This window comes from Eubalaena glacialis, chromosome X (genome assembly GCF_028564815.1).
Source record: "Eubalaena glacialis isolate mEubGla1 chromosome X, mEubGla1.1.hap2.+ XY, whole genome shotgun sequence".
NCBI classification, from domain to species: domain Eukaryota; kingdom Metazoa; phylum Chordata; class Mammalia; order Artiodactyla; family Balaenidae; genus Eubalaena; species Eubalaena glacialis.
In genome coordinates, this window is record NC_083736.1 from 101,966,637 (window position 1) to 101,991,735 (window position 25,099).

Below are 25,099 nucleotides of genomic sequence, written 5' to 3' on the forward strand. Positions count from 1 at the left end.
CAGTCTCTTATATAAAGTTGCATAGCATTTTCATATAGCTTACATGCATCCTCCCACATACTTAAATCATCTCTAGATTACTTATAATACCTAATAGAATGTTAATGCTATATGCATAGTTGGGAATACAATGTAAACACCATGTAAATAGTTGCCAGCACATGGCAAATTCAAGTTCTGCTTTTTGGAACTCTCTGGATTTATTTTTTTCTCCAATATGTTGGAACCATGGTTAGTTGAATCTGCGGATGCGGCACTTGCAGATATGGAGAGCCTACTGTATTTCAAATTTGTCCAATTTTCGTTATTAGTTCTCACTATATGCGAGACAGTGTCCTAGGTCCTTTTCCTGCATTATCTCATTTAAACCTCACAACCATTTGGAGGTAGGTGCTAACATTATTGTCACCGTAAAGATTGTTAGAAAGGTGAGTACATCCTGGCTCATGATCACCCAGCTAGAAAGTAGCAGGGCTGGGATTAGAATCAAGGCAGCCTGGTTCCAGAGGCCCCCAGTCTGAACCACTACTCTACACTGTGTCCCCAGACCAGAATCCCACTCTCTCATACCAGAGAGACTGCTAAACCCATCCTCCTGGTCTCTCCACTTGTCTTATTTCCTCCCTCCAATCTAGTCTGGACACAAGAACAAGTGAGATCTTTTAACACATCAACTAGATCATGTCATGCCCTGTGCACAACCTTCCAGTGGGTTCCCAATGCACTTAAAAATGGAAATCCAAACTCCTTCCCATGGCCTTGAAGGTCCTGCATGGTCTGACTCCTTCCTGTTCACCTCTCCAGTCTCATCGCATGCCAGTTATGATCACAATCACTATATTCCTACCACACTGGTCCCTAGGCTCCTTGAATGCTATAAGCTCTTCCCTGCCTGGGCCTTTGAACTTTCTTTTCTTTCTGCCTGGAATGCTCTCCTCCCAGGACCTTTGCATGGATGACTCCTTTTCATCTTTCAAGTCTGAGCTTAAATGTCATCTCAGAGAGGCCTTTCCGACAATTCAACCTAAATGCCTTCACCTCTTATTTTCTATCTTGGTCCTTTGTTTATTTCCTTCACAGTACTCACACTGTTTATATTTAGGTATTTGTTTGCTTGTTCGTTTATTATTTGTCTTCTCAGGTAAAATGTGAGTTCCATAAGAGCAAAGAACATATCCTGGCTGCTGTGTATGCCACATACGGTTGCACAGGTTGTGTCCTGCACAAGGGTGCCTCAGCTAAGGAGGTATATTCACAAGGATTTTCTGGCGAATGGCAGTCAAGTATCTTAAGTAAGGGGATCCTTTTTTGTAATTCACATAAAGATGCCATATAGTCTAGCAGTGCCCTGTATGTCTACTATATTTACCATTATGTATCCAGCTTCTAGCACAGTGCCAAGCATATAGTAGACATTCAATAAGCACATTGGATGGAAGGAAAGAAGACAAAATTAGGAGGGAAAGCGGGAAAAGGGGGGGATATAGAGGACTGCTGATAGATTTGGTAATTTGAGAAAAGGCAATAAAAGAGAAATTAAAGGTGACTATGTTTGATCTTGGAAACCTAAAGAAAAAAAAATTGGTACTGTCATCAAAGAAATGAAACCCAAAGAAGAAAAAACTGGCTTGAGAAGATGATGATTCCATTTTGGATATAATTTGAGAAGACGATGCCTTCCATTTTGCTTTTATTAAGTCTGTCACCACTTTACTGTGGGATTTAAAAAATACACCTACATCTGCCCTGCCTAATCTTCAAAATGCTCACATCAGTGCTTTGAGAGGCCCATTCTTCCTTTTAAGGCTGTGTATGGAGATGCCCTGTGTTTTACAATACAATAATGTAGGGGCCAAGCTAGGAGGGATTAAGGAAGGAGAGACAAAGATACTCACTTTCACATTAGATGACTCTCACCCCTCTCCCCCTGCTGCACTCCAGCCCAGCGCAGTTTCTTTCAGGGAGTGACCCTTAAAAGCAGTGCTTTTATTTTTTCCTTTTGTGATTGAAAGCACCCTTAGAATCTAAGGCTACCATAGAAAATTCCCTTTCCCTAGGACACTGGACAGGTATTTTCCTCTTCTAAATCTTGCTACTCAGGATGGCGGCACCTGGGGCCTTGGGAAACAGGATACCTACCTCTGCACACCCGGCAGCAGGAATCAGGAACAGAGACTGGGAATGCACAGGTTAACTTGGGGCAAGTCTTGAGACCACAGTACACATTGCCCTCCTGCCAAAGAGAAACAGAATTAAGGTCAGAAGGAGCTGGAGTACGTGTAAAGGCTTTAGCTCAGTACCTGGGATGAGTAGGGGCTCAAACGTCCTTCCCCCATGCTCGTCCATAGTCAGTTATATGCACTTCCTAACTTTTATGATGCGTTATATTTTTTCTATTTACTATTTCTCCATGCCAGAGACTAAGTCACAGAAGAGATGGCGATTCTCATCAGGCATGCTGGTCTAAGATGAAACAAAGTAGTCAGTGTGAGGGCTGCCGTGAGCCTCCAAACCACCAAATACAGTCTTGCCCCTCTCTTCTCTGTCCATTCTGGTCCCTATCGTGCTTCAGCTGGATGTTGGGGTTTTGGGGGAATGCAGATTTGCACAATAGCTGCCTTCTGTAACACTCACTAGAATCTCCCTTCCAAAACAAGTAGACAAGCTATTTGGGGTGATACAAAACTATAAAAGATCATCTGAATGGACAGCTCAGTCCGGCACAAGGCAAGGGAGAGGATCAGATGCACTTGCTGGTTATGTTTGTCCTTGCATAATGTTCATTCCCTAAAATTCTATGTTCCAGACATCATTCCTTGAACCTTGATCTTAGTTCTTAGAAGCATACTGTTCTGGAGCTAGAAGCGTTCCTGAAAGGTCATTAGGGAAGCATGGCTGCAACCAACTTCTCCCAAACTACTGAGATGCTATATTTTTACTAAAAATCCCTAAGCAAAGAGATTCTTTAGCTTCCCTTGTCAATCCAGTGTTTCATACCCTTTATAGGCAGAAAAGTTGTTTCTACATCTAACTTCATCCCCTCATACTTCAGCTTAAACACCCATTTTACTCCATTTTTCTGGTTCTATTTATTACATTCTCTGGGCCACACAATTAGATGATGATGTAACCAGTATACCTTATTCATGAAGTATACAATTCTTTTGACAGATAATGTCACAGGAATCATCATGATCAAGCATTTGTCGAGAGACTTTTCTCATTGCAGGGCACCAGGAACTGACTGGTTAGTGGAATATTTCAGAGATGGGAACCAAGAGACACCCCATTTTCTTGTGAATTGGACTGAGTGGCCCCAGATGGTGCCAGTGGCTTTTCCACCCATGGCATTGCCAAGGCTTATCAAATAACTGAGTTCTTCAGATGAAGGCTCTGGTGGTGTAATTATTGTGAAAAGAAGTACAGATCAAGATTATCAGCTCATTTTTGTCCTTTTAAGCAGTCCTAAAGTTTTAAGACCGGGATATGACTGGGTCTGACCTCTTCAACAGAGTTGATCAGGGTTGATTAAGATCAGGAAGGCTCATGATTTAGATGCGATTCATCTTCCAATCAAGCACCCTACAGTGTAAGCTTAAACTAAAAGTACAAGTATGGAAGCGCTCTTATTTGGGTAGGGGAGAGCAGGGACATTAAGATACAGGGTCTTACCGAACAGCTGCACTGTGTGCACTGGTTGGGTTGCCGGTTCTGAAAGAGCCCTTCAGCCATGAACAGCTCACCGTGTTGGTAAGTGGTCCCGTTGTACTCACACGACTTGCTGGTCACCTTATTGTTCACTGGGGGTAAGGAGTCTTCTGGGACAGGGTGGAGAAAAACCACACCGAGTATTGGCATCATTGCAAAGAATTTCACAAATCCCAACAGCAGATGGGGCTGTACCACACAGAGGGAGTTAAAAATAGTCCCTAATTCAGTGGCTGATGACGTAGATAATATTAAAGCAGCCAGACAGGAATAACAAGTGACACGTGACTATCCATCCATTCCTTCAATTTGGGGGCATTTATTGAGCACCTACTACGTACCAGGCACTGTGACAGGCACTAGAGAGAGATCAGTGAAGAAGGACAAGGCCCTGCCTTGATGGAGCTAACAGTGTTAGATGAATAAGGTATTAACTTGCCTGGAAAGAGGGAGTCTTTTCTGATGAGGAACCACCTATTATAACTACCCTGGTAACTGTACCCCCTCCCATGTTTTATAACACTTGGTGTATGCTTGTATGCTTGCTCTAGCCTCTGGAGTCTTTGCTTCTTTTTAATCCCTCCACCAAGATTGCCCCCTCCTTGCCACTCTTTTCCACCTATTGAAGTCCTGTCTGATTCTGAAGGCTCAGCAAAAGTCCACTTTCCTCCATGAAGCAGTCCCTAACAGCTCCAGCCCACGATCTGCACCTCTCAAAGCATCTGATGTCTGAAGCACACCATTTGGCACTTGAATACTATTGTAACTCATATTTGTGAATTATAGTCACCTAGCCAACAATTTACAAAGAGCTTTCACATACATTATTACAATGGAGCCTCATAAGAACACTGTGAAGCAAGTAAGGCAGATTCTTATCTTCATTTTTCATTTGAGGGTGACAAGTCTCTGATGTTGAATGACTTATCTGAAGTCACAAAGGTAGGGAGTGATGAAAAAGGGAATTGATATCTGGTCCTCTGTCTCTAAATTCCATTTTTTCCTACCAACCCATATATACATTTGTATATATTGCTTTTTGAAGACTTGGGACTCTGCCTTACACGTGTCTTTCTCCATGGAGTCTGGCACAGGGTTGCCATGTAGCAAAAAGGTCAATGCACTTGGTGAGTTGACTCTAAGTGAATGGTTTTGAGAAGTCTTTTCACTGGGCTTCCTTAAAGTACATGCTGTGCACACACATACACACACATATACACACACCAAATATCAATGAACAAGTGCCCAGGTTAAACTAACCAACAGTGTACAAATTAACAATAGATACAAGCAGAGCTTCGAAAGTACGTGCTGTGGGATACTGGAAGAACAGAAATTAGCGGAGTTGTGTGTTTCATTAGAGGGAGGCTTAAAAAGTTAGACCATCCTGGTAACTCTTATATATTGTTGGTGGGAATGTAAATTGGTGCAGCCACTAGGGAAAACAGTATGGCGGTTCCTTAAAAAATTAAAAATAGAGTTATCATATGATCCTGCAATCCCACTCCTGGGCAGATATCCGGAGAAAACTCTAATTTGAAAAGATACATGCACCCCAATGTTCATAGCAGCACTATTTACAATAACCAAGACATGGAAACAACCCAAGTGCCCATCAACAGACAATTGGTTCAAGAAGATGTAGTATAGGGACTTCCTTGGTGGTGCAGTGGTTAAGAATCCGCCTGATGGGTTCGAGCCCTAGCCCGGGAAGATCCCACATGCCGCAGAGCTACTAAGCCCATGCGCCACAACTACTGAGCCTGGACTCTAGAGCCCACGAGCCACAACTACTGAGCCCGCGTGCCACAACTACTGAAGCCCATGCACCTAGTGCCCGTGCTCCGCAACAAGAGAAGCCACTGCAATGAGAAGCCCGCTCACCACAATGAAGAGTAGCCCCCGCTCGCCGCAACTTAGAGAAAGCCGGTGTGCAGCAATGAAGACCCAATGCAGCCAAAAATTAATTAATTAATAATTAATTAATTTTAAAAAGATGTGGTATATATTTGCAATGGAATATTACTCAGCCATAAAAAAGAATGAAATATTGCCATTTGCAGCAAGATGGATGGACCTAGAGATTATCATACTAACTGAAGTAAGTCAGGCAGAGAAAGACAAATATTATATGGTATGTAATATGTGGAATCTAAAAAAAAAATTACTGTACAAATGAATCTATATACAAAATAGAAACAGACTAACAGACATAGAAAACAAATTTATGGTTACCAAAGGGGAAAGGTGGGGGGGAGGGATAAATTAGGAATGTGGGATTAACAGATACAAACTACTATACATAAAGTAGATAAGCAACAAGGATTTATGGTATAACACAAGGAACTATGTTCAATATCTTGTAATAACCTATAATGGAAAATAACCTGAAATATAAATATATATATATATATACACACACACACACACACATATAACTGAATCAATTTGCTGTATACCTGAAAATAACACAATATTGTAAATCAACTATACTTCAAAAAAAATTTTTTTTAAAAAGAGACCATTCTTTCTTTCCCATCACTCAAAACTATAATGAAAATGAGTCCATTTTATGGTGGGTAAATTATACCTCAGTACAACTGTTTGAAAAAAAACAATGAAATTGTTCTCAGGATCTCATTGGAGTGCATTAATGTACTCAACAAGAGATGGAGAGAAAGCAAAAAAGAAGAAGACAAAACAGAATCAAAGAAAAGGAAACCAATTATGGTTCTGCTTAATGCTAATTTTACACAAGAAATTTATCTTAACTTCTTCCTATTTATTATTATTTCATTCTTCTAAGATCCCTAATGGGGTGAGGGGAGAATTATGAAAATGAGGCTACTGACACCTTAAAAGGTTTGGTCCATGTCACACAGCTATTAATAGAAGAGCCAACTAAGAAATATAGTTTTCCTGCCTTGAAGTTTCCTGTTTTTTTCACACAGTGGGTGTCAAAACTGGAGGGCAGAAAGGAAATGAAATCAGTCCCTGGAAGAGATATCTGCATTCTCATGTTTATTGTATCCTATGTTTATTGCAGCATTATTCACAGTAGCCAAGATATGGAGACAACTTAAGTGTCCATCCCATACCCCATATTCGTGGACGAATGGATTAAAAAATTGTGAGATATATATATATAAATAAAATTCAGCCCTTAAAAGGAGATCCTGCCATTTGCAACAACATGGTTGAACCTGAAGGACATTATGCTAAGTGAAGTAAGCCAGTTACAGAAAGAAAAAAAACCTGCATAATCTCACTTAAATGTGAAATCTAAAAAAATTTGAATATATAGAAGCAGAGATTAGAATGGTGGTTACTGGGGCAGGGAGGTGTGAGAAATGGGGAGATATTGGTCAAAGGGTACAAGGTTGCAGTTATGTAGGATGAGTAAGTCTAGAGATCTAAAGTATAGCATGATGGCTATAGTTAATAATACTGCATTGTATACTGGAAATTTGCTAAGACAGTAGACTTCAGGTGCTCTCATCACAAAAATAGATGGTAACCAGGCGAGGAGGAGATGATGTTAATTAGCTTAACTGTAGTAATCGTTTCAATCTGTGTATGTATATCAAATCAGCATGTTGTATACCTTAAATATATACAATTTTTACTAAAGAAAAGAAAGTTTTTAAAAACTGATGGGGGCAGGATCACTGAGTCATAATCCCAGCTTGGGTACCCACTTCCCATAACCTTGAACAAGTCACTTTACCTCTTTGGGCCTTGACTTTTCTATCTAAGAATAGGATATGGAACTCATATCTCCCCTTGCATCTTTGGAGGGCTAACACAGCATGCAAGGAACTCCAGAGGCAAGAAAAGCCACCTCGGACTCGACGCGCTCCCTTCCCAGATTTTCTAAGGTGGCTGGGCTTCTAACCAACAATCCTTGGAACACATTCTGTGTTCCTGGCCGAAAACTGGCAGAAAATCAGTCTGAAGCAAGGCTGGCTTCAGGACCCCTCAGGGGAATGCTACAACAGAAGTGACCAGGCTGCATGGCTTCTAGCCTCTGCCATTTCCCGTTTCCCATCAAATCCCACACAGCACTCCGAGGAGAAGTGGAGGAAGGACACTGTCGGGTAAGCAGACCAGCACTCTGCCATCTGACTACAGTTGTGTTGCCGAAAGGAACTGTTCCTTCTCCCCCATGAGGGATGATCTTATATGTAAGCAGAACTATAATTTCTGGGGTGCTCAGAAAACACTCCCTTATCCTAAATGTCTCTTACCACCTTTTCTCTCACGGATGCCTAAAATGCCATCATTAGAAGTTCATTCTTTTGGATTAGTGATTGCCTTTTGGCAATCAGATTTTATAATCCCAAAACTTCTCTGAGAGGATACACATTGTCAGTAACATCTCAGTGTGAATAACCTTGTGACAGGCTTTTTTTCCCCCTTCAGAGCAACTGGCAAGTTTTACCAAAAAGTCTGTGGTCCTTTCCCACTTCCTTTGATACACCATTCTCTCCCCTCCTAGTACTACCCCTCCTCCCACCCTCTGGAACCCAACGTCCTCATGCTGGTGGCTCTCTTCTCCACTCTCCCTACCCTCAAATTTCTACTTCCTTAGTGCGCCAGTTCTTGGCTAGTCACAAAGGCCACTTGTAAGTCAGCTCCCAGTTGAGATAAATGCAAACCTGTCCAGAGCTCCCAAGTATGGTTGCTAACCTCCTTGACTCCGAGCCCTCCCTTCTTTTGCCATTGCTATTGTTACTCAGGTTCCTATTTTATTCTTGATGGCTGAGCCTGATGCCAGTGTTTCCAGTCTGGTTCTCTCTCATTCTAGTGGTGTAGTCCCAGCACAGCCACAGTCCCTTCTGGAGGTGGTGGTGGAGAGGGTAATATGGACATGAAGGTAAAGGGCTTGGAAGAAGAGGTTATGTTCCCTTTAATTCCCTTGAGACAGACAGACAGACAGACACACACACACACACGAATACTATTCAGCCATAAAAAAAAAAGAATGAAATCTTGCCATTTGCGACAACATGGATGGACCTTGAGGGCATTATGCTAAGTGAAATAAGTCAGACAGAGAAAGACAAATACTATATGATCTCATTTATACACGGAATCTTAAAAAAAAAAAACCAAACAAGCTTGTAGATACAGAGAACAGATTGGTGATTGCCAGATGCAGGGGGGTTGGGGGGTGTTGGGAATGGAATGTACATCATGGTGAGTATACTTAGTAATATTGTACTGCATATTTTAAAGTTGCTAAGAGAATAAATCTTAAAAGTCCTCATCACAAGAAAAAAATTTGTAACTATATATGGGGACAGATGTTAAGTAGACTTATTGAGTTGATCATTTTGCAATATAAACAGATATTGAACCATTATGTTGTACACCTGAAACGAATATGTCAATTATACCTCAATTAAAAAAAAACTACACCAAGATAACCATTTTTCTTACCAGATTTGCAAAAATCCAAAAGTTTGATTAATAAACTCTCTCAGCAAGGCTGTGGAGAATTGATACAAACATTATGGAGGTAATTTAGCAATATCATTCAATTTTAAAATATATGTATTTTCTGAATGTACATGTATATAACAAAAATTAAAAGGAGGTCCAAGGAAGAGTGTGAGGGATACACGTGTCTTTTAAGTAAATGTTTCCAAAGCTTATCATTTCATCTAAAGTGAAAGTAAAATAGTTACTCTTTTGACATGGATTCTGTCATAAATATGGCTTTAATATTCTCTCTGCTCGTTATATGTAGATATGTTTTACTTCTCCAAACCATTTATAAACTATTTGAGGTTGTAGTTTATGGGCTCTGTTCTTTTGTTCATACCATAGTACCCAGCACAAAGCTAGGTGGAAAGAAGATATTTAACATGAGCCTTAAGAAGAACTAAGGTTTTGAAAACTAATCTACTTTTCATGCTTATACCTGAATTCTATGGGAGAAAATAAAGTTGTTGATGTGGCAAATAAAAAATATATATATGTGTATTTTTGACCCAGCAATCCTACTTTTAAGAATTCGCGTTACAGATATACTTGCGTGTGTGTGAAAAATCTAAAAGTTATTCACTGCACCATTGTTCGTGATGGCAAAAGATTGGAAACAACTTCTGTGTCCATCAATAGACATCTGGTTAAATATGCGGTGGCTCATTAATACAATGAAATAGTGTGTAGTTGTATAAAAGAATGCGTAAGCTCTCTATGCACTAATACAGAAAAATAGATTATTAAATGAAAAAAATCACAAAGTGCAAAATGATTCGGATAATATACTGCCTTTTATGTAAAGAGAATATAATTTTTTTAAGAGTATGTATTCATATTTGCTTATATTTTCATAAAGAAAATCTGGAAGGATACATAGGAAAATACTAAAAGTTATAAGGGGGGACTACGTTTTGAGGAGAAAGGTAAGAATTGAATGGATGTGGGACAGGGGTGAATTAGACATCTTACTGCATACTTTTACATATACCTTTATGAACATAAACATATATAATCATATATACACGTATGCATTCATATTCTTGAACGGTACAAATGTATTTCCCACTGAAAAATTAAATTTGAAGAGTTTATGTTTTAAAAAAACTCTAACTCAAGGGCCAGGGGCTAAACTTGATGACCATTCTGGGTCCCTTCCAACCATAGAAAATCAATCCTACAGAGCTGGTCACAGAAGCCAGCTCTATTCCTACTAGTGGGACAGAACCTAGCTAGGACTCTTGTGTTCCCAGTGAGACTACAATGAGATGGTTCTCTCCTACAGACACGATTTAGCCCCTTTGGGGAGAATGGGGGGCTATTACACTGCTCTCTGAAACAAATTGTTTTAAATAAAGTGTGTAAATTTGAGCTGACATCTGAGCCTTGGCCCAGCTAGGAAGAAAGCAGGCAAAGAAGGGTGCTAATGGGAAACTTCCTGTGCTCCTCCAAGGAGGGAAGAACAGCTGGGCACGGCATCCTGGTCAAGCTAGGTCAGAGCATACAGCAAGGATGTGACACATCTTGCAGAATTAATGCATCCCAAACAGTGGGTATCTATAGTTTCCCTCCAAGAACCTTGCTCACCCTCTGAGGTCAAGTGGGTTCAGGTGAGTTCTTCTTTGGGATGCTCACTGAAATCAAAGGTATTGCTTCAAATGGGTCCATGAGCTAAAGCAATGATGCCTACCATTTAGATTTCTTCCTGTCAGCGCTCCAAACACTATCACTTCTTTTTGCCCTGGGTTGCTCAGAATGATGACTTATCTAGACCTGCTATCCTTAGGCAGAGACCTATGATTTTTTCATATCTTCCCCAAACTCTCCTCCTCCATAAAAACTTAACTCTTCTGTGTCCCATCACATTGAGGCCTTGCTAGGGGGGCTTAGTACTCATCTTATTGACTAATTCATATCACGGTGAGAATGGAAGACAATGTTTGAAAATAGGTTCTTTTTCTAGATAATTAAATTGTAACTTAGGCCTTTGATGCTTTATCTATACTGAGGTTGTAGAGCACAGGGCAAGGAGTGTGAAACATTCCAGAACTTAAGGCTCAGTGTAGGGGCGTTTACTGAAAATACAGCCTCTAAGAGCTGTCCTAGTGGGAGGAAAGGCCTTATTTCAGGGTGTCCAAATTGTGTTCAAATTCCACCTCCACTATTAATTAGATCCCACTTATTAGCTGAGCAAGTCATTTAACATTCTTGAGCCTCGGTTCACACGTCGATAAAATGGGGCTGATAATAGTACCTACCTCACAGGTTGTTGTGAGGATCAAATGAGGTGAGACCCATAACATGCTCAGCATAGTACCAGACGCATATTAGTGCTCAATGAATGCTGTTATTGTTACATTACTATTAGCTGTAAATGATAGGGTTTCTGGAAGGCAGAAAGCAGGTTGGGGCTGCCTAGTCTTTACAGTGCCTGTTAGAGGCTGAATGTTTGTGTCCCCTTCACCAAATTCATATGTTGCAAACCTAATCCCCAGTGTGATGGTACTTTGAGGTGGGGGTCTTTGGGAGTTGGGGCCCTCATGAATGGGACTAATGCCCTTATAAGAAGAGACAACGGGGAGATGATCTCTGCTCTCAGCCATATGAGGACACAGGATGAAGATGACTATCCACAAGCCAGGAAGTGGTCTCTCACCAGATACCAGATCTGCTGGCACCTTGATCTTGGACTTTCCAGCCCCTAGAACTGTGAGAAATAAATGTTTGTTGTTTAAGCCATTAGTCTATGATATTTTTGTTATAGCAGCCCAAACTGACTAAGACAACTGTCTTTCACTATCCTGTAGAACTTCTCAAATATTGCCAGATTCTGAGTGGTGACTAGAGAGTCACTTCTGAGCCCATCACGTTCACTAAGAATCCTTATATGGCTCAACTTCCAGCTGACTCCATTTGCCCTATCCCCCTATCTCAGTGGGGAGCCCACCAGGAGTGATTTCTTCAGCCAAGCAGCTGAGTTCTGGCCAGAGCCATCTATCAAACCTATAGTCTCTGCTTTGGATTTCCTGAGGGTCCCAGAGAGGTGAATTTATGAGTCAGAAGGGTCACGAGTGTATTTGTGACTGAGTGATCTTGAAGGGCAAAGAAGCCAACTTTCCCACTGCATCTTGGCCATCATTTCCAGCCTCCTCTCCTGCTGCATGCTTTCTAGAGCTGCTAAACAAAAGTCACTGTTGATTGGTTTGAGTTCCACCTTTGTTTTGGTTCAGTATCTGAGCTGTTCTTTGGAAAGTAGCTCATATTTTTCAGTTTAGAATGCCTCTCCCTTTCCCCCCTTCATCCATTTTCCTTCTGTCCACACTTCACGGCCCAGCTGCAGTCTCACCTCTTCAGGGAAAAGCCTTGTCTAACTACTTCTGCACTCAAAGGTCGCTTTGGGGGAAGGGAAAATGATTGGTAGAGCAGACTGCTCGTGCCATGCTAGAGCTTCCAAAGGTGGCAAGTTCACTCTGTCCCTAAACTCTCCTCTGCTCTGCCAGAGTGCCTGACATGGCCCCAACTTCAAGCATTAGTTAGAGTAGGGCCCTGCCTTTCCCAGAGGTTTAATAAGTTCATAGTAATGAATACTGAAGATTGGAGCAGTTCCCCAATAAAGAGCAAACTCTTGGGGGCGGGAAGGAGAACAAAAACCACAGTGAGACACCACTTTGCACCCACCAGGACAGTTATACTAAAAAAGAAAATAATAATAAGTGTTGGCAAGGATGTGGAGAAAATGGAACCTTTGTACACTGCTGGTAGGAATGTAAAAATGTCAAATGGTACAGCTGCTGTGCAAGAAAGCTTGGCAGTTCCTCCGAAGTTAAACCTAGAGTTACCATATGAACCAGTAATCCCACTTCTAGTATATACTCAAGAGAACTGAAAGCAGAGACTCAAGCAGATCCTTGTACACGAATCTTCAGAGCAGCATTATTCACAATCGTCAAAAGGCAGAAAGCACCCAGTGTCCATTAGTGGAAGAACTGATAAACAAAATGTGGTGTATCATACAATGCAATATAATTCAGTTAGAATGGATGAACCTTGAAAACATTATGCTTAGTGAAAGAAGCCAGACACAAAAGGTCACATACTGTATGATTCCATATTTATGAAATATCCACAATAGGCAAATCCCATAGAGACAGAAAGTAGCTCAGCGCATGCCAGGAGCTGAGAGGAGGGGAAAATGGGGAGTTGACTCCTAGCAGGTATGGGACTTCTTTTTGGGGTGATGAAAATATTCTGGAATTAGATAGTGGTGGTAATGGCAATATCTTGCAAATGCACTAAAACCAATTTAACCGTACTATTTAAAAGGATAAATAGGACGCGAATTATATCTCAAATAAAGCTGTTGCCAAAAATCCTGAACGACTAAACATCCTACCATGCAGGCACAAAGGCTGAGTATCAGTGTGGGGCAGACCTGGACAAAATGAAGGTGCTGGGTACCCTGGTGACAGGGAGGCAGGTGACAAATAGAAAGGTAAATGACAAAGGGAGAACCACAGAGGGGTGGAGGGGGTCGACCCCAATTCATAATCCTGTCCATGGGGTACCCGCCCTGGGAGATGGGGTAGGCCTGCCAGACAGCTGAGCTAAAGGCGGGGGCGATGGGGGGAGGACTTTCCCGTTTGGAATCTTCAAGGAGACTCTTCAGCACGACTAGTGGCCTCCCTACTCCGACCCCCGGCCCAACCCCTGGTGGGGTCCCAGGCCAGGAAATTCCTGCAGCAGATTCAACAGATCACTCTGCAGCTCGACAGACAGACACAACACTCTGTCCCAACCCAGAAGGTGCCGAGTGAGAGGAAACAGTCATCTGCCGGTCCAGCTGGACAGAAGAGAGGGGAAGAGGGCACTGAAAGCTCACACCCCCGGTGTGATCCCAGCTCGTCCCCTCCTCATCCAGAACCCCTCTGCAGGCTGTTTTTCATCCCACTTCCTTTCACGTTTCAGCTGCTGTCAGTCAGTAGCTGACCCTGCCTGAAAATGCCACCTTGTCAGGCAGATGAGGAGAAGGATGGCTTGAGGAGAGGCTTTGTGCAAGAGGTGAGCATCCCTCCGTGAGGCAAGGGGTGACAGCAGGCCGGGCACTCTATCTGGGGGAGAAAGGGAGCACGTGTATTCTTGGCTGGGTTGGACCACTGACTTGCTGTGTGATGGGACCGCTGTCCCTTTGCATCTCTGGGCCTCGGTTCCTAAAGAACTTTCTGCATTCGTGAGTACGGTAAGTACATGTGTGTATGTTGGGGGTAATCATTTCACTTGCTTCTACTTTACAGGGATATGGAAGGAACAAACCAGATTCTATTTTTTGAAAAGGTCTGGGGAGAAAAGAAGCTACATGCGACGTGGACAATTGATTCTGATTATCTCCAGCTTACCAAGTGCAGTCCGTCTGAAGGCAAAAAGAGATGTATAACTGAGTCTGCTCCAGCGGTCCAGCGTCCAGAGCCTAAACATCCCATGAGGGTTCTGCCAACTCAGAAAAGACCCCTCAGCCTTTCAGGTAGGAGTTCTAGCCTGGCTGTGTCAGTCACCTGCCTGTGGGCGAGCACCCAGAGCTGAAGCTCTGGGTACGAAGCAGCGTCACAGCACGGCCCGGCCAGGGTGATGAAGCACATCTCAGAGACGCATCCCCTCGGCTAAAGAACACTCTACTTCAGACCAGCCGGTCCCCATCCCCACTGTGTCCCTTGCCAGCTCTGCCCTGACTCATGCTAGACCCAACCACGCCCACAGACTACCCTCTGCTTACTCACATCCTACCCAGCCCTCACTATCCGTCAAACACACTCTGATTTCTTGCAGCAACTCCAATGGTCTGCCTGTCTGTACCCTACAGCCTAGCACCTGCTAACAGGTAGACTGCTTGCCGAGTGATCACCAAGTACAAAGCAGGTGGGGCTTCTGTCTTGACCTGTCTATCTCCTCCTGGCTCTAGCACTGGAACAAAGGGACAAACACCCAAATAGTGACATGTACTCGAATACTGAGGGTCTATTATTAATTTTGTTAAGCGATAAGTGTGCACCTCCAGGAGTGAGGTCCTTCTTCATTTAAGTCCTAGAGAGCTGGAGAGAAATAAATAGGATTCTCGAAAGTGATTCTGAAGTGCATTTTGAGTGTATGAGGGTACGTGCATTCTTCTGGCAGGAGGGTCCGCGGGTCCCATTAGATTCTCAAAGCATTCCATGACCCAAAAGAGGTGCCCCCACTACTTTAATACAAAGCGAGGAGCCTGTGGGTTTCACCTCAGCAGCGCCGGATCTCTGCAGGCAACTCAGTCCAGTTTCTAGGGCTCTAGGGCTAGGCACGCTTATTTTCAGCTTTCTGTGGGCTGAGAGCTGTTACTGGTGAAAGCTTCCCATAATCCAATCTTCATAGGGAACCTCTATGTTCTTTCCTGTCAAAATGTCTTCTTCCACTTTACTGAACAGCTTTATCATCAGCTCCATCATTCAGCTCATGGACCATTCCAATCTCATTACATAAGCCTTCTAGGGTTTCCCATGTATATCTCCAAGAGGAAACTGGAAATGGCCTTCTCTCTTGAGAGATGGAAATGAGGCCTAGAGCTTCCAAGGGGACACCGTTATTTAGTGCCAAAGCCAGGATTCAAACTTAGGTTTCCTAATTTTACACAGAGCCACAAAACCTGAGGGCAAGAGAAGCCTGCTAAAATCAAGTCCAACAATTGAGGAAGAAGATAAAACACAAATCCCTTTGTTTTCAGGGGCTAATTCCCAAATCTCATATGTTCATCTGAACTTGGGTGTGTAGCCCAACAAAAAGAACCCCCCTTCTGCAGTGGATCTGATAGGTTTCTCTTATTCTTTTGCTACTACATGATTTTTTTTTTAATTTTTAATTATCCATCGGTGTCATAAATGGACTTGCAGTTGAGATGAAAATGTTAAATCAATTCTTCTGCATGACGCCTAATTGTTAATGACAGGTTTTGTGGTAGCATGTGTGTCACTCACTGCCTTCCTCTTCTCCCTAAATAAAGAATGAGTTCTACTATTACTTGGTTAGTTCTAATCCTTTGGGAACCAGGCTTTTTTTTTTCTTTTTGAAGGTCAATGACCCTTTGAAATGGACAAATTAGTCACTACCCTCAAGCAGCATTTACAGAAACAATGTGAGGCATCTGGCTGAGACAGTGGGGAGTGCGGTCAAGCATTCCTTTGTATTGCCTACACCAGCATTTCCCAAGTCCGCTCTGCAGAGCACTACTTGTCCACAAGACGCTCTGTGAAAACAAAATTCTGTGCTTCAGATAAAGCTGGGAAAAGATCCATAGTCTCTGTTCACAGTATTCCTTTCGGCATGTTAAAGGATCTCAGAAATCCCACAGTAAAGAAACCCGTTTAACTCCAACCCAGCATTTTCTCCAACTGACTCTCCTGAGCCACCAGACCTCTTTCTTCTCATCTGTTTAACAGCTATGAACATCCCAGGAACACCCTTTGGGAAGCACTGTCCTATACCACATCTAATAACTAGATATTTAGAGAATCTGGATATTTGCCATCTCGTGGACACTCTAAAGTACTGAATTCAGGACCCCTCTCCCACTTCCGGTCACTCAACCTTCAGCTGAGACCTAGCTGAATGTTTCTCCTACCCGGCTGCATAGCATCTCCTGCATCTTTTGTTTTCTTTCTTTCTTTCACGTGTGAGCGCTGCAAACCAAGAGAAAACGCCCTGTGTGAAATACTGTAGAGTGCTATTAACTTGAAACATACAGTCTGGCCCTAGGAGTTGGGATTGTTCCTGTATACGAGGAGAAGCCAGAAGCCAGTGAAGTGATCTGAGCAGTGCAGTTATTCGATGAGATTTACATTTCTGGAAGACTGTTCTGGGATGACTGGAGGAGAGGCCGTGAGCTTGGAGGCAGGACCTGTCAGGAGGCTAGTGAAAGAGCCTATTGCCATCACATTACAGACTAAAGGAAGAAAAGAGGCATTCAGTACTTGAGGATTAATTGAGAAAACTTATCCCCAAACACGCTTTTTGTTGTGTTTGGAAAAGTGTTAGCAGCAGGCTTCAGAAAGTGGTCCCTGGAGGCCATTGGCAGAGGCTGCAGGGAAGGCGGTGGCAGATGAAGCCTCGGGGCTGCTGGAACATCTGCCGTGTCACCGAACTACTAGAGGAAAACAGAAAAGAGCATGTTTCTCCGCCTAGGAAATCCTTTAAGAGCCAAAGCCAAAGTCCCTGCTGGGCAAAGAGGAACTTAGGTAAGCGTACACAATACAGAGAACAGAAAGGACATGTTAGGGAATCTAGATTCAAAAGGACTCCACTGCTGATTGCCATAAGGTGGTGACTGTCCCTCAGGAAACGGAGGCACGAATAGTAAAGAAATGTCAAGGATTCATGCAAATTTCCAGTTTGAAATTGGGATTCTTCTTTTGGCAGCCAGGTGCTCATACGATGGCCCCTCTCCTCACTGTAAAGTTATTAGAGGGGAAGGTGATCGTAGGGGTCAGGGATTAAAAAGTAAATAAGGTTTGTTACCATCTTTGGATCTACCAAGGCTAGAGAAGCAGTATGAGGCTGAATCATTGCTTTGGATCAATAATTCTCAAAAAGGGACCTCAATTCTCAAGCGGACCACGGTCTCTGGTGGGAGTAATTTCAAGCTCCACCCATCGGCCCGCCCTAGACTGGGAATCACTGAACAGAGTGAGAAACGTCATGGATGGGAGTGAGGCATATGTGGACAATTTAGAGGCAGAAAAGAATTGACAGCCACAGTTCCAATAGCTGCAGTAATAGCACCAATAACATTAGCAACTGATCATTAACGACTTGTGCTTAACACTGTATGTTCACGTTCGTTAGCTCTTTTCTCCCTACGGCCACCCTGTGAGGTAGGGATTGTTATTATCTCCCTTTACAGATGAGGAAACTGTTAGGAAGTGGTCAAACCAGAAGTGGAGCCAAGGTCTTGGGCCCAAGACGTGGAGCTACATGGCACTGCTCTCAAAATCTAGGTTGCATTGTCTGAAACTACAACTGGGATAAAATGGCCCCCCACACAAAATCTTTTTGGTCACTCTAATTGCTTTTCCTAAGTTCTTCTCACTGTTGCCTCTGAAAAGGAAACCACTCTCTCTCTCGATCGCACATTCAGGCACACAGAAGGTCTAAAAAAAATAGAAGGTGGCTGATCAAAAGGAAGTACATGACCACCTCACCTCATGTTAGCCTCAAACGGTTGGGGACGGTGAGAGAAAGGGTGGGTGGGTGGGTGGCACTGTAACCTTGGGGTGTGTCTTCTTGAGAATGGTAGAGAAAGGGGATGTTTAAAAACTGCAGGTGACCTTATTAGTTACCGGGCCAATGAAATCATCTTGGAACAGAACAATTCCCTCTACAGAACCTGAAAATGGCATCGGACGGCCAGCTCCTCTTCTCACAGACCACCAACCCTCTACTGAGATGTGGTATGGGTACCAGCAGCATTAGTGTCACCTGAGAGCTAGTTAGAAATACAGAATCTCAGACCCCCCCGCCCAGACCTCCTTAATCAGCATCTGCAAATTCCCAGGGATTCACGTGTACATTAAAGTTTGAGAGGCACCGCTTTAGGGCTTCTGGTCCTAGAGCTCATTTTCTTCAGAACCTTCAATAACGCCCTAGAAATGAGTTGCCTTCTCAAAGGTTAATGAGTATTGAGAAGGCTTTTCACTCCCACTTCTGAATGTTTGCGGACGGTGCTTGTTCCACGCTGCCTCAATCTACGGCCCATGGGGGTACAAATGCAAGCGATCTTAGAACTGTGTTCCCTGCCAACCATAACCTTTGTCTCCAAAACCCATGTCTACAAGAAATGGCAAAATACATATAATTAAAGACCAGGATCCTAAGGAAGTGAAGGTATCTATGCAAAATCACAAATACTTTGGGACTACAGCAGTGGTTCTCAACTGAGGGTGATTTCATGTTAGCCCATAATGTTGCATTAATATCGCCTACTCTCACTTCCTACAATTCACTTTCCACCTCCCTCTTCCATCTTGACAACTGCTCTCCATAGCACGAAGGGCAGGAACTGCCCACAGTCAATATGCCGAGAACTTCCTCTCAGATTCAAATTCCCATTAAAAGCAAACCGAAGTAAAATCAACCCCAGAGGCCTGAGAGGCCCAACTGTTCTCAGACCTGCTGCCCAAGGGCAATCAGTCCTTGGATCCAAAGGCCTGAAGAACCTGTCCTGACTTCATGCTTATGGCTGGTCTCCACAGCCTTTTAAGGAATGATTACTGTCCCAATGCTTTAGTTCCTAAGCTATCTCCCCATGTGTCAGTGCCAATGACCAGCAGGATGGAGGGAAGCCAGGCAGGGTTGGGCAAAAGAGACCTTAGGCCAGATCACCTAAGGGCTAGGCAAGGAAGGACGTGAAGAAGAAACCCGGGAAGGAGTTCCTGGAGTGTGTGGTAGACATTAGGGCCAGTCATCAATATTCCAGCTCTCCTCCTGCCAGGCACACGGCAGCACTGTACTTCCCTGTGCCCTAGAAGTCAAAGCGTGGCCACGTGGCTTGCTCCAGCCAATGATCCATGAGCAGAAGTAATCTGTTGTCACTTTTGAGCAGAAGTCCTTAAGATCCAGGGCACAACTTGCTCTGTTCCCTTCCCATGCCACTGGAACTAATCTCCAGATGGCAAGGCTCTGTCAGCCAGGGTCTTCGGATGAGAATGACATGTGCTAAGCTGAGACAGACATACAGTGTGAGTAGGAATAAACCTTTGTTGGTTCAAGCCACTGAGATCTGTAGGGTGTGACTGCATCATAATTCAGCCTATTCTGATTGTTATAGGGTATCCAACATTTGATCAAGAATGGACTTTCATATTCAAACTGGGAAAGATGAAAAATACTCTGATTTTTATATCTCTTCCCCCAAAGAATTGAGGACAAAACAGGAGTCACTTCCCCAAAGTGATACTCATAGGCCCTCAAGCAGCTGAAACCAGGTCTCCCCTACTAACTGGACTTAGAGTAGGTCTCTCCCCTACTAACTGGACTTGGCCCATTGTGTCTAGAACAGGGATCATGGGCCAAATCTGACCTGCAATTTGTCTTGTAAATAAAGTTTTAGTGGACCATAGCCATTCATTTATATACTGTTTGTGGCTGCTTTCACACTACAGTGGAAGAGTTGCTGTAACAGAGACTGTATGGTCTGCAAAGCCTAAAATATTTATTATCTGGCCCTTTGCAGAAAAAAAAAATTCCCGACCCCTGGTCTAGAAGAAGTCAAAAGAAAACGGATCCATGGAGTGTCTGGAAAAGAAATCCAACATGCATTGCCACTCGGAGTAAAGAGTACATACTCTTGGTAGCTATGTAGCCATGAGCATACACAGATCAAGAGTTGGTACTGGCAGGATTGTAATGAGTGCTTCAGGCCTTTTTGGAGATAGAGAAGCAAAGGGAGCCCTGATACAAATGACTTCCAATAAGCACGTCTTTATAGTTCTGTTGTTTAGTACCCCCTCTCCCTAGCATTGGGGTGGGGACAGGATCAGAACAAAGGATATACACAGTATATGTCAGGATTAGTGAACCTGACAGTCCTCAGGATGACTCAGTGGAAAGTTGCTTAAGTGCTGGCTCAAAATGATTCACTGCCTAGAGATTCCATGGCAAGTGAGATGCTTAGGCTAAACTGGGCGGTACGGTTTGTCCACCTCCCTGAACTCAGCACAGGGCAAGCAGGCCGGCCCTAAGTGAAGGAGCAGGCTCTTGGAGGGGTTGATGAGGGTCTCAGCCCACTGGACGCAGCGTCTGCCGTGGCCACTGGCTGCCCTCTGGGGGTGGGGGTGTATATGGTGTGGCTGGAATGCTAGGAATTCTGGGCTGGCTTAGCAGGCACTCTAACTGGCTTGGTGTTCTACATGCTCCAAAGACTTTCTCCAGTGTCCTTGGCATCCAATGACTATACTTGGGCTTAAGATTTTTAGGGCTGGGCGGGTCCCTGGAAGCCTTCTGTCTCAGCACTGGATCACTCCTTCTTTAGGTGGTACCAGTAAACGAGCTGGCCATTCCACTGCAGATGGGACGCAGGCCATTTGCTCCCTTCCTTGGCCTGGCTCTGGGCAGGGCTGCCTGGAGGAGCCAGCTGCTTAGCTGAAACTCAGCTTTAGGTGGCTGTGAACAGGTTTTGCTTCAGTTCAGCTATTGCTGAGTTACTGTTGGTGGCTCTGGGTTGGGGGTAAAGGCCTGGGCTGGGAAATAGGGAGAGAAGAAGGGAGATGAGCAGATACTTTGCTTGGACCTATGAGTTAAATTGTCTTCCTTTTCAGCAGTTGATTCTGAAGTTAGTTTGGAGGGGTGTTTTCTCGCCATTTCTAAGGTGACCAGTAAGATATGGGGCCCAAGTCCTACTTGTGGTACCTTTAGCTCTTAGGTGATTGTGTTTGGCCAGAGGAAAAGTGGAGAAGGGACGGAGTCATGCCCGATGTTCCTGGTTACCATGAAGTCTAGAGAATTCAGAATGCAGATGGGGCCTGGAGTGCAAGAGCTACATCATTTTCATCAGCCTGCTAGGCAGCTTTGCAAGGTTCTCTGGTCTATACCCGAACACCTGCATAAGCCATGGCCACATCTGCAGAGCAGAGGCCCCGTCTCCCTCGGCTGAGACAACGCGAGCTCTGGCTAACTCAAACACACTGACTGAGACAACAGATTTTCTTGGAAAATATAACATAAAAGATAATACATAACAGGAAAGGCTTAGAGAATTAATTCATTCCCCAAACATTTGTCCAGAGCCTACACTGTGCCTTGGCACATGAGGAGATCAAGATACTTGGGTTCCAGATTATTTTCAGTTATCAGGGGATTCATCTCAGTTACAAGCAGTGAAGAGAGTGGAAAGGAAGAGGTTATTTGTTCTTTTGAAACTTCTCTGCAAGGGAGATGGCGCAGAAGCACAGTCTGGGAAGCAGGGAGACCTGGGTTCCAGTCTCCCCTAATTATAATGAGCACCGTGGCTTCGGGTAAGTTATAGAGTCTTTCTCAGTCTCCCCATTTGTCCAATATGAGGGGAGGGGGCTGGACAAAAAAACCCTTCAAGATATAATTTTCTGTGGTCATAGAATATGATTCCTGCCCTCAAGAGGTTTAGCTGCAAGACACTGAACAGACAAATGGAAGGTACAAACTTAAATTTAATGCAGCAGAAAAGTATGCAATAAATGGTCTAGAGCCATGCCATCTACTACAGAAGCCACTGGTCACATGTGTCTACTTACATTTAAACTCCCTGACATTAAATAAAATTTAAAATGCAGTTCCTCAGTCATACCAGTCACATTTCAAGGGTCCAACAACCAAATGTGCCAGTGGCTGCCATATTGGACAGTGCAGATGTAGAATATTTCCATCATTGCAAAAAGTTTTACTGAACAGCACTGGCATAGACAACATGCCCCAAGGATGTCCGGAGAACACAGAACTTCCCCTCCACGACTCCTAGGCCTGGGCTCATTGCGTCTGTTTAGCTATGAGAAACGCTGACCATCGCAGACAGTGGGACTCTGCTCTGGCCACCATGATTGCCCCACTCAGGGTGCGCAGCCACGCCACACTTCCTCCACCAACTGCTCCTGTGATCTTTCCCCAGGGCCTCTGGGAAAGCCAGAGCCTCCCAGTCCTCTCATGAAAAATTCCCTATTAAACAGACCTATGAATAATCTAGATAATCCAGCAATTCATGCATCTTTTAGAGCTCCCTGGGCTATTTGCCCAAGAGGTATGGTATGCAGAGTCCGACAGAGCCAGTGTGATTGATCAGTGAAAGTCAGTATTGTATTTATTAGTTGGGAGAAGCAAGCAAGGCCAGCACTGAGGAGAAAGTCCTTACATGCTCCCTCCACAGCACTACTAACAACATGAAAAAAATTATCCAATTTAATCCCAAAGACTGATTTCAAATCAAAACAAAGCAAATAAAGCAAAGCAAAACAAAAGGAACAGTGAGAGAGGCACAAGGGCTCCCCAGGGCTCCTCTAGCTCGTGCGATGGGTGAGGGTGTGAGTGAGCGAGTGCGGTGTTGTGTGTACATGAGGGTCACTGCGGTGTGAGTGGGGATGGCGGGGAGGGCAGGCAGGCTTGGAGGCTCTGGGGGTGAGGGCTAGGCGAATGTGCTCTGACTCAGAGGAGGGCTCTCCCTCAGCTTGCTTCTCTCAGCGGGGAGAGGAGAATTTCCCTTGTGTCAAACAACCTCATGCCCAATTCCTCCGAAGGGGGGCAGGGAGGACAGTGTCATAACACAGAGAGTGTTAATGGCTGCTATTTTAACAATCTAAACTCACTGCCCCAGGGCGCCAGGAGAAACTAAACAGTCTTAACTGCAAAGGGTGCGATTTTAAAAAAATCAAATAAATAGCTGAAGGCACACTCACACTGAACTTGTGCCCAACTCGGTGTCAATCAACAAGTTTCCACTGAATGCTGGACAAGCCACCCCCTCTTCCAAAAAGAACACAGAAAACATTGGAAGTTCAGTTTGGGGGCAGCTGGATGATCTTATGTATCCTGTCCTTCCCAGTTTTTTTTCCCCCCTTTTGCTCATTCCTTCTTCAGCTAAGACTTTTGTTCCCTCATCCAGCCCCTCCCAAGTTAATTTCTTTCTAATGCATCTCCCTGGCTCTGGCCCTCAGTGCCGTGCTGCTTCTATTTCATGTTCCCACACATGAGGACAGACCTGCTGACCTGGGCCTCCAGGCAGGGCTGCCCCGTCTGCACAACAACAGCTTCCCACCCGCCATGTGCCCCAAGTGGAGACCGAGAAAACAAACCCAAATGGACACCAAATTATGGCTCCATTTGCCAAAATTTACATTTTGATAACCCACATGCTGAAAAATTCTATTGTTCTAGGCTTAGGATGTGGTCTAGGCACCTATTTGAAACTAGCCAAACACGCCCACTAAGTCTTAGCATAAAAGCCTCATCTCCATCTTGGCCAGTGTGTTCCTACTTCCCCAGACTGAACCCTGGCCCTGTATTCTAAGATAATGATGAGAGCTTGCATTTATGGAGGGCTTACTATGGGCTGCGCCCCGTGCTAAGCGCCTTACATGTACTAATTCGTCTAATCCTCACAACAGTCCCTTGAGGCGGGAACTACTATTATTCCCTTACCTACCCGCTCGCACACACACACAATCTCACCCACTCAGACACGCCCCTCACACACGCGCACACTGGCACTGAGCACGTGTCCACTGAAGGAAGCCTCTCTGCCGTCTCCTCAGCGCTCGGTTCTTCAAAGTCCCCTCCCCAAAGTCTCTCCACTGACATCTAGAACTCTATGGGTTGTGATTTCTTTTAGTTAAGCATTCACCTTATCTGTTGATAAGGAGCGAAGCCCCCCGGAAGGGGTAACCCAGCCTCCTTCCCACCAGGTGACAGTGACAATGGGAGAGCTGAGTGGCTGGGAGAGAGGGGAGGATGTGGAGGACTGAGAGAGAGGAAAGGGGGTGCAAAAAGATGTCTGGGAGTACTAAACATAAATGTCTCCTCCTCCCAATGTCTGCAGTGGGCTGGGTGTACAGAGTAATGTCAAACTCTAGGACGTATGAGGTCCTTTGAGACTAGGCCTCCATCAACCTGACCTTTCCAGCCTCTTCCTTCCTGCACAGTCCATACTCACTCCAGTCACGCCCCCCCCCCCACATGCCTTTGTGCATGCCCTCCCCTTCCCCCTTCTCCAACTGGCAAAGTCCCATTCATCTCTCAGAACCCAGCTTGGATGTCAAATGTGGACTCCTCTCTTAGGAGCCTGGCTTCCGGCTCTTGTACAGGGTCTCTCTCTCCTGTCTCTGCCTGATGGGCCTTCATCCATACCTCTACTGGGGTACTCATCACATTA

The 25,099-nt window shown here is 44.3% G+C and overlaps 1 protein-coding gene across 6 annotated transcripts in view; it reads right to left on the reverse strand.

The window, feature by feature from the left end:
• Positions 1 to 25,099, reverse strand: part of CHRDL1 (chordin like 1) — a 112,315-nt gene that overhangs the window by 45,902 nt on the left and 41,314 nt on the right. For 3 of the 6 annotated variants that reach the window (XM_061177666.1, XM_061177664.1, XM_061177661.1), the window contains exons 5-6: positions 3,673 to 3,818; positions 2,140 to 2,233 (exon numbers count right to left, since the gene is read on the reverse strand). In XM_061177666.1, coding sequence (XP_061033649.1) covers positions 2,140 to 2,233; positions 3,673 to 3,818 — 240 coding nt within the window. The remainder of the gene's footprint in view (positions 1 to 2,139; positions 2,234 to 3,672; positions 3,819 to 25,099) is intronic. The other 3 variants (XM_061177665.1, XM_061177662.1, XM_061177660.1) reach the window with 1 other exon arrangement.